General features: G+C 42.3%; 1 protein-coding gene across 1 annotated transcript in view; it reads right to left on the bottom strand.

Annotated features, from left to right (window-relative positions):
* LOC104463514 (pleckstrin homology-like domain family B member 2) overlaps positions 1-1,908 on the bottom strand; it is a gene marked incomplete at its 3' end in the record, with an annotated part of 48,900 nt that extends 46,992 nt beyond the window's left edge. The window contains 1 exon segment of the mRNA XM_010075885.1: positions 1,806-1,908. Within this exon segment, the coding sequence (XP_010074187.1) occupies positions 1,806-1,854 (49 nt within the window).
* Positions 1,909-10,232: the final 8,324 nt, after the last annotated feature.

Here is a 10,232-nt window from a genome sequence, read left to right as displayed (position 1 = left end):
TCCTCTATACAAATTGTGGTAAGTGTGTAACAACACATTCTCCTCAACTCCTTAAGAACAAATGCATAAGTTTAAGAACAAAGGTAACCACAATTAATAATGTAATTGAATAGGCAAAAGATAAAAGGACTCAGCATTACTGGAGGGGCAGGGGGAAACAAACAAACAAAAAATAATCAAACACCTTAAGCATAGTGGACCTGGCTAGGCATGTGTTAATTACAAGCTCTGGTAGTGGCCAAAACCACTAACTTGCAGCTTCAAAACCAAGCCTCAGGTTTACTACTACACGGATTTTAATATTTTTATGCTGACTGTGATTTTATTTGCTGTAATTTTAACATGTTTATTGAAACGATACAACTATCTAAGATGCCTTTGAACCAGTAAGTTCACAGAGCTCTCCATCAGACCTTCACCACTGTGGGCAGTGAAACTGCAGTTTCTTATAATTTGACATTTTATTTGACATTTTTTAGTTATATCACAAATTCTCATCAACAGCAATGATGAAGTTTAAATGAACACAAGGAGGACATGACCCACATTCAACAGAAAAAGACAGAACAAGACAAAATCAGCTGGAAAAGATCAAGCATTTATCATATTAGTGGTGTTAACAAGGAATAAGAACAAGATGTAAAAGTTATTTAAGAGCACAGATATAAAGCACAATGTATATGCCTTGAATACTTAGCCTTTCAGTGTGAAACAGAATCTAATTTCCACCCTCATCTCTTTCTCCTCCCTCTTCCAGAGCTCTCTTAAAATTGAAAGCTATTCTCATATCAAAATGTACTGTCCAAATCATAACTTGAACACAGCTGAAGTTCAGATGTTTTTTGCATAAAATCCACTGTCTCCTATATAAATAGCTTAGCAGACACATTAAAGGGACATTAATAATTGTTTATTACTCCCTTGCAATACCAGTAGGGCATACTTAATCCTACAAAGACTGGATGCTTTTGCCAAAAAATGAGTTAGCTCATGGAAACTTTCAGGCCTGTTCACCACAGCAATGAAGGGTTCATTGTACTTGAAATCCAAACAAGCACAGGAAGAAAAGGTCACGGTACCTTCGTGTAGCCATTCTGATTTAACTTTTCTCTACTATACCTCATGCCAATTCTTCTGCGTTTCCGGTTCCAGCGCCACAGCGCCCGCAAGCATATAGTTAAATCCCAGCTGAACTACAGCACATGTTTAACTGAACCTTAGCTGCTTCCCACAAACCAGATCTTGTTTGTTTTGTTTATTTTTAGGGTAATGTTTGGGATAAAACTCTATGAATACGCTAGGATGCGTTACACATCCTGGCTGATGCTGCCTTCATGTAGAGTTATATGGACTGGTGCCAGGAGCTCTGGCATGTGGTGCGCCCTGAGCCCATCCGGCACCCAGGTCAGCCCCAGCTTTCCCTCGGTCACCTCCAGCGCATACTGCAAGGCTCCTCCGCTCAGCAAAGTATGTGCTGCCTGGACCTGGAGGCTAAACAGCAGGAAATTCTTCCTTTTTTTTTTTCCCCTCCTCATTCTTTTTCTTTTCTTCCTTTCCCGAGTTGTTTAGCTGGGGGTCACTGATATCTGTTCCAGTCAGGCATTAAACTGAGGGGGGAGGGCTGGCTGGCTGCAGCACATCCAGCTGTGGCCTGATTTCAGCTGGTAAATGGAGTTAGACATGGAATAAGAACAGTGTGCTGATCTTATCCATGTGTCAGGAGAATAAGAGGACCAAATTCAATTACAAATTCTGAAAGATCTCAGTACATTTACAAACAAAATTCATTTTTATTAACTGATTACCTGATCCAACATTCTGAAAGGAGGAGAGGTTACTTCTGTTCGGTATCATATTCGTCTTCTACGGGATGGTTAATACGTTAATTCAAGTGAGCTAGGTAAATTTCAAGCTGCAAATAAAGTAACAAAAGAAAAAAATGTTGCATTAAGAAATGTATCTGAGAACATTTTTCAAGTGTGAAATACAGAACAAAACTGGCTTTTCTTACGGTAAAATTAGCAGAGACAACTCAAAAAGAAACACGTTAACAGACGTTTGGAAAGGATGCTCCATGTTTAATGTGGAGATTGAAAAAAAAAAATTAATGCAGTTGTTTTATCAGTTTAAAAGTCCATATAATTTGACTTTATAATCTGCTATTATCTATGACCCTGACTCCGTGCAGACAGTTACTAGTCACAGACCCTGAGTTTTGTCTGCATTCCTGTGGCTTCCTTAAGAAATCATTAACAAGGTTGGACTTTCCTGCAGATTTTATTTTTGAAAGCGTATAGCCCAGTTTCAGCCCACGCAACACCAGCATCCTGAAATCACAAAGAAACCTATGCAAAAAACAGGTATGTGAGCCAAAACACAGAAAATGTTTTGGCATATAATGATTTCTGAGGTTCCAAAGAAGCCAGACAAGGAATACAAAGAGATTCTTTAAATTTTATTAAAAAAAAAAATAAAATAAAATTGCTATGGCTACAAGAGACTTGGCTTAAAAGAAACACCAAAATTAAATCCCAGCCTCTAAAGACTAAAATGAAATCTAAATCCAAATAGAAGATCTCTAGTGAGTTGCTCTATAAAAAGATTTTTTTATACATACATCTGTTTTTCAAAAGGTCCACCAAAAAGCTTTAAAAAAACCTGCATCAAGTGACAAAATTAATGGTGACCATCTGTAGGTCCTCTGGGCTTTAACTCTGGACAAGCAAATAGAAACGTGGCAGAAAAACAAGTGAAGAATGGAGACAGATGTCTGGGGCTGTCTAGAGACAAGCCACCTATTTAATTAACTGCAGTCGTCACAGCCGCAATGTTTCAGGTCTCTGTTGCACAGACTTTCCTTGTCATGCTTTTTCACGTTATTCGCTTGGGAGGACAGCCCTGGCAGAGGGGAGCTGGTTGCTAATCCCTGCAGAGGGAGGCTCCTTCACCATGACCTCTGGGCTTCTCCCTTACCTGCTCCCCCCAAGGTGCTCTGCCTCCCCTCTGCTCCCTCAGGAACCCCCCTGCGCCGGTTTCACTTTGCAGCACTTTTTCTCTGCAGAGGTCATTTCTTACTCCCAAGGGGAGAGTTTCCACTGTATTGGGCACCTGTCCATCCTCACAGCAAGAGGTGGGTTCCACCCTGACCACCTCCTCCAAGAGCACGCAATCCGTGGTTCCTGGGAAAGGGCACTGCTTTCCATGGAGCCTGGGAGAGAAAGGAGACCCTCAGAGCACCAAACCTCCAGGGGGTCTCACCCACCACATCTGCCCTCTCCAGCACCACAGAACTGAAGTTCTCCAGAGAAGACTGTGGGAAACACCCTGGACAGCAGATAGCTTTTCAACCCAAGTTTCACGCTCAACAGGTTATTTTGTTGACGTGAAACATTTATCGCCCTTTTCACCCTGGTGGGTCTTCTGCTCCATGGAGAGACTCCTTCCCTAACTCCTTCCAGCTTGCCTCGCATCCTCCAAACTTGAAACCTGCGTAGCATCCCAGGTGCCTTCCTTGCCAGAAGCAGGGCTGGGGGGTGCCTGCGGACCCCCTGGCAGTGCTGCAGCTGCCAGACAGTGGACCCCAGCAAGAGTCAGCAGTGGTTCTACTACTTGTCAAACAGGCTCTCGGCCTTTCACCTGCCTATGAGAAGTGAAGGAGTAGGACAGAAATCCTATTAAAACTGCTGCTACCTTGCCGTCTCGGCATATCACTCACGTAATCGCTATTAGAAATACTGCACTTCAAGCCCAGAGCTCCACAGAAAAGAACCAAAAATTTACCTTCTCAGGACATGTTCAGCTTGATGCAGAAAACTAGTGACTCTCAACATTTCCCACTGTTCTATAGCAAAAGTATATTATATCATCAAACAGGAAACTAAAATATGGACAACTGAGAACTAAAAGGCAGAAGAAAGGGCTGGTTTAAAAAAAGGAAAAATATATAATTAGATTTCCTACATCTCTAGCATTGCTGCTTTATGGTTAAAACCATTGGTAAGATGACCAAAAACCCCATCCTTTCTATCTCCTAAAATGATGGCTACCACTTAATCCATGTGACACACAGTAAAGAGAGAAAAGCTGGGAGGGAAGGGTTCCTATGTAATTGAAAATTCAATCTTCAGTTCAGTTTGATGAATACGTGGGTCTGCTAATAGCCAAAAGGAAGAATGTATTTTTTAAGGTTAAATATTTATATGGCTTCAGTTCATGTTTGAGAACTGAACATGTTTTGAGAACACATCCCTCTTCTTAGAGGATGAGAGATCAGAGAAGCCATCACCTAGCCATAATTGGATTTTTTTGGGGGAAGAACTTTCTAAAACTCTACTGTCAGCATAAACAACAAACAATTAATGAATTAATTAGCTAAGCAAATGAACAGCTCAAAATCAACAGTTTATCTGCTCTCATGAAATCATATTATTTCAGATGAGGGTTATGCCGGGCCTCATCCAACAACCAGCAAGGCTGACTCTCGTTACAGAGCACATGCCGTGCTCTGCCTTGGCTGGAATGACGAAAAATTATTTCATCTGGGATTTATAAAGTCATCTGAAATGAATGTATACAGCATTACCAATCATGTTTCATCTCTACAGTGCCCAGGCCAAATTAAGTTTTGTTTCACTAACGACCAGAAGAAACAGTGATTCACGACTCAAACAGGCGGCCAGTCAAACAAAGGATTCCAGTTTCAAGATATTATAACACAGGGTGGCTTGACAGTAAAAACTCCTTTCCCTCAGCTTAGGAGCACAGAGCTGCAGCTCAACCAAGTCACAGGTACAGCTCTACCCAGAATTTTGTCCATAGATTTAGGGCAATGTTTCCTCACTGTTTGGTTTCTCTCCCATTCCTTTACTGCTGCCCAGGCTGATACCACCTCCCTTCAGCAGAGTCTGCTATGGCACCCGCTTTGCTCTTAGATTACCAACCAAGTGGGTTGCAACACCTCAGGCATTGCTAAAGTGCTCCTCTGACTGAAAATAAACAGTCAATTTTAAACAAAGTTCTTAATTTGGGCCTTCTCTCCTTCAAGGCTTTTCGGCACTTCATTGTTTCTTCATTTTCAGTTTCTTGCAAAACATTACCAGCAGCTCCTGGCACCTCCTGTCTACTCTCCCATCTCTGACACTTCTCTTCAGAAGCTCCTACAGCAGTGTGCAGCCACCCACGGAAAAGAGATGAAACCCCAAGTGATGGAGGGCAAGGACAAAAAACTGTCATTGACACCACCCACACAACATCATTAGAGTTTTATTTGTTCTGAAATAAGGTGGTTTTCAAATAATTAGGGTCTGTTTCAGTAAAACACAGTCTATTTTAGAGGCAAGAAAGCCTCCTAAATTTTTTCCACCCTGAACTAAATTTGATGAATGAGTGCTGATGGCTTCGGTGCCCAGAGATTTAAGTTTCCCACGGTGTAGCACACCTACTTACATGAATGGACTGCTCAATTACCAAGTTGACTGACTTTTTTCCTCCATAATCTGAGGACAATATACTTGCTCCTGATTAAATCAAACTGGTTTTTTTCCCTTACTTCATTTATTTACAAGCAAAAGTCCTGATAGGCTCAAACTAATGGGAAAGTAAAACTCACCAGGACCTATACTTACCTTCAAAACCGCTGAAGTATAAACTCATCTTTCCCCAACCCGTTAAAGCCTACTGTCAAACGAAAGCAGTGTGTTCACAGAAAGGCACCTGCATAATTTGGTGGAGATTCTGTACCCATAAACTAGGGAATGGACAAGAGAGAGAGTAAGGCCACTGCTGCCAAAAACTGGGCAACTCGGCAAGGCTGTTATTTAAAGGTCACCTTAAACATGCTCCTTCATTTCCTCCTCCTCCTCCCCCACAACACAATATATTGGACCTTAAGCTACAGCTAATTTCCTGCCAGCATAGCCCTGAAATCAGCTCAGACCCCGGCTTTTCATGATATAGGTCCTGCAACACATTGGTCCCCACGGTCCAAGTGAGCACAAAATCTGGTTAAATTCACAGGGTGTTTTAGTTCCCAAAGCTCACAGCTTGGCACCTTCACCAACACTAAACAAATTAAAAATTAAATATCTGTGGATCAGATTTGACTAAGTCACTCCTTTGTAATCCTGCAGGTTTCCGATGTGGAAAAGGGAGCGGCAGAGGAAGTCACTCTCACGGCTTATCTCTTCCTCTGAGAAATTATTGTGTTGGATATTGGAGAAGGGGCAGAAAAAGGGCAATGCAACAAAAACAGACAACACCCTAAATAACTTTATACCCCTCATAAACCACATCTATTTTACTGGAATGACTACCTCAACTCCTCCAAAAATTGCAACCAAATGCAACATTTTTAATTATTCTGTCCTACTGCCTAAGCACGATTCTCTCCTACTTGATAAGGATTGATGTTATAGACACTGTCAAACCAATTGTTCTTTCCCACAGACAGAAAACACATAATCATTTTAATTAGGTCATGACAACGGACAATTCTAAGTGCACATCAAAAATTAAAACATTCATTAGCATATAAATACTACAGTTTGTTGACTACAAATTGAGCTTTTAAAACATTGACATGAGACACTGACTGCTGAATGTGTCCAAATAAAAAGGACAGTGAAAATGTTGACGCTTAATAACTTTTGTGCTGTAATAGCTACTCTTACCTGAAATTGTACCTGCTAAAGTACACATTTCAGTGAATCTAATCTCACTCCTATGTATTTGGTAGGAGAAGATATTAGACCACTCATGTAGAATCACAGAATGGTTTGGGTTGGAAGTGACCTTAAATATGATCTAGTTCCAGCCCCCCTGCCACAGACAGGGATACCTTCTAATGGATCAGGTTGCTCAAAGCTTCTCAAACTGCATTATTTTAGTAGACATAATCGCCTCCTGCTTATTTTGCAGTCACACAAACCACTGTTTGTTTCATCTGGACTAGCCCACTGAGAAAAACCGAGGTGAGAAGGAGAGTTAATTCTTTTCTGCCCAACCAAAATCTACCGACAGGTAGAAATGTATTAGTAGAGATTTCTGTTAAAACAGTGAACCCCTTTCTTCACACCGAAAAAACAGCACTGGCAGAGGACAAGCCAACCTCAAGTTATACTTCTCTTTTCTATCTTGCTACCTTTCTGGTAGTTAAACTTAAGAGTCCGTTATCCAACCCAATGACTGATCCATCTCACGCCAGTAATGATGAGCTCCTAGATATTATTCTGATCACTATTTCATTAATTCCTTTCCTACTGAAAAAATTAACATGCTCAAAAGATTTGCAAATTGAGATTTAAAAAATTCACACAGTCATGGCAAATAGAAAGCTCTGCTGGTGGGCTGTGATTGCTTATATCTCACTGTGCAGACTAACAAAACCCAAAACAAACAACATAGCTGGTGTAGTAATAAATGTCTATAAATATTCTAAACCATTATATTCCTCACTCCTGAAGCCCAGGAAATATAGACTTTCTTCATCTAAAATTTCAGGAAGGGGGCTGAGTGAAAAACAATTATGAATCCAAATTCATACTGTACAGGAACATAAATTCTCACTGTACAAGAGGACAGAAACTCTAAAGAAAAGTTTTTCCTTTCTCATTCCACCTGACAAGATAAACTTGCCTCTAGGATACCCCTAACAAATTCAGTGAGACCTTGCCATACTAAGTCCCAGAAAATCTAAGCAGCTAGAAAACCTAATCAGAACAGCTTCAAAGATAATCTACCCCATTTTTCTTTTGCCTTCTTGGATGTCCTTACCATTTTTTTCCTGTCTACTGCATTTTCCCACTCTCTCAGGCAATCTTTGCCCATGATCTCCTTTCCGCTGTGCTCATTTCTTTCACTGCCACTTTGTGTCTGTCACTTCCTTTCCTTAATCAGTTCCCTTCAGTGCCCACTTATTCTGACAGTTTCTGTCTCTCTTATTTCGTTTGTCCATTTCTCCTCAATTTGTCTCCTTCCCAAGACGCATGCCCCATATTTCCAAACATTCCCTCCAGCTCTTTAATGCTTCTTCATTTCCCAGCACTCTCAGGGCAGTGAGCATGCCCCCACACTAAATGCTTCTCATGACACTTGCTTGGCAAACCACATCACGACAGCAACAGCTCAAGCGGCATCCGTCATAGCTGTTGGGCTACCAAGCCATGGGCCTGCCTGCACAAATGCAGGGCAACATTTATCAGCAAGCCCCAGGATTGCGTTCCCTCAAGCGAGGAACACAGGTACTCTACCTGCAGTTACACCATTTAATATAATTAATTAAATAAAACGGTCCACTTAAAAACTGACCCCACCTCCATGAGAATTAAGTAAGTAAAAACTAGCCTGGTCACATTTATGGTGCTCACTCCTATACTGCAGTCTCTGGAGGACCACCCCACAGGAGAAAACTCCCCTTGGGTTTCCATGGTGTCTTGGATGTGCCCCACTGGTACAAAACAAGACCTAAATAAACAACAACTGGTGTGAACACCTGAAACAGGCCATCATCTTATAGCTGTTTAGTTAATTCAATAGGAAGCGCTGTTTGCTCCACTGGCAGTCATGACACATCAGAATTAACTGTTTGTTTTAACAAATGAAACTGGAAAGAATACACTCCACGTGCAGAGAACACAGCATCAATTCTTTCATAAACAATCACCAGCATTTCCCCCCACCCACTTTCATTATGTTAGCTTTTCTCTGGACCTTCAAGTGCAAAAGACAGACAAGATCTTCCCATCCAAATCCCTTTAGTCCTTCTGATCCAACTCCAGCCTCAAGGTGGACCTGCAATCTTTACCTCACCTATCCTCTGCTTCCTATCTAAAACAAAATACTTGAAATTTTTCATTATGAACTTTGTTCCTTTCCAACAATGGTCAACTGGCTTCTTTGCATACTTTCAAAGTGCTGGTTGCTACCTGTATTTGATAAGCATAGACAGTAAAAAGTGGAAAAAATTACTACTCTTCCTGTCCTGGTTGCTGCCAAAGATTTCCATTCCCTCAGTAAAAACATGGACACACAAAAGAGTCAATTTAGCATTTGTTAAAATGGAAAGGAAATAAATTTCTGGTGTGGAAAAGGAACTGCACACAACAAATAAAAATGGAACTATTGGCTCTGGAAATGACACCCTCTTACCATTTGCCTGCCCTAGAAGTTCTCTGTTACTCCCTTAGTTCAGCCTACCCTTCACCTGGACAGCAAAGGTAGGCACCCTTCCACCCTCTCATTACTTCACCTCCCTTCTCTCCTAAATTGCTTCCTTCTGCTGTGGGAAAGCAAGCCCATCCTCGTCCTTTGTGATTCCATTTGGCGCTACCATGCCATACCTCTCTCTGCCCATCTCTTTTCTTTTCCCATGTTAATACCTTATCTTTGGGGACCTTATCAACGAGAACGTAGAAAAAGGAAAAACTGAGTTCACCAAATGTGAGAACTCACTAAACTGCCTCTCTCGTCACCTTCTTCCCCCAAAGGAGAGGGAACGTGCGGCACACAGATGAAAAGTATGTTCTGACTGGCAACACATCCACCTGGCCACCCTGGAGATGCGGACACAAGAGGATTCGGGCACGCGCAGAGCCAAGGCACGCAGACAAGTCGACATGTTGTCAACCATGAGCATAACTAGAGACAAAAGCCATGTGTTTAAGATCACACAAGCACTCAGTTGCAGGAACAGAAAACCCATCTCTGGAGCCTTTATGTAAGCACAACCGGTCTATTTACACTTCTGCACGGGGGCAAATTCCTCAGGCAGCTTTGGGGCAGGAGGAGATGGAGCAGGGACTGTTAAGTTTCCAGCTCATTCCTCCTTTTGCTGGCGGGCAGCAGGTAGCTTTCCTAAAAAGCTCCGATCTCCAAGCTGAATTTACCCTGGAGTGCGTACCTCCAGGTGTCACACCCCGGCCCCTGCTGTTGTGACAGGGCGACACGAGGGGTGAGTTACGAAGCTCCAAATCTTGTCAGGGGAGACCGAGCCCAAACCCCTTGATTTCTGCAAGCCAATCAGACGTCATGCTGGATTCCTGTTGCTAAACTCCAGCGATGCCGAGGCGGCATCCATCACCGGCTCCGCCCGGAGAAGCCCATCTCTGCTGGGCGCAGGAGGCTGGAAAAGCCACCAGCCTAACAAAGAACCACGGACAAAGAGCCCTGTCCCCTCCTTCCCCTACACCAGGTAGATTATTGACGATGGAAAAAACAAACCGAGCCCAGCCCCGCGG

Source organism: Pterocles gutturalis, unplaced genomic scaffold, assembly GCF_000699245.1.
Source record: "Pterocles gutturalis isolate BGI_N339 unplaced genomic scaffold, ASM69924v1 scaffold3073, whole genome shotgun sequence".
NCBI classification, from domain to species: Eukaryota; Metazoa; Chordata; class Aves; order Pterocliformes; family Pteroclidae; genus Pterocles; species Pterocles gutturalis.
Note: the sequence above shows the minus strand (reverse complement) of the source record. Positions and strands in the feature narration are given on the sequence as shown.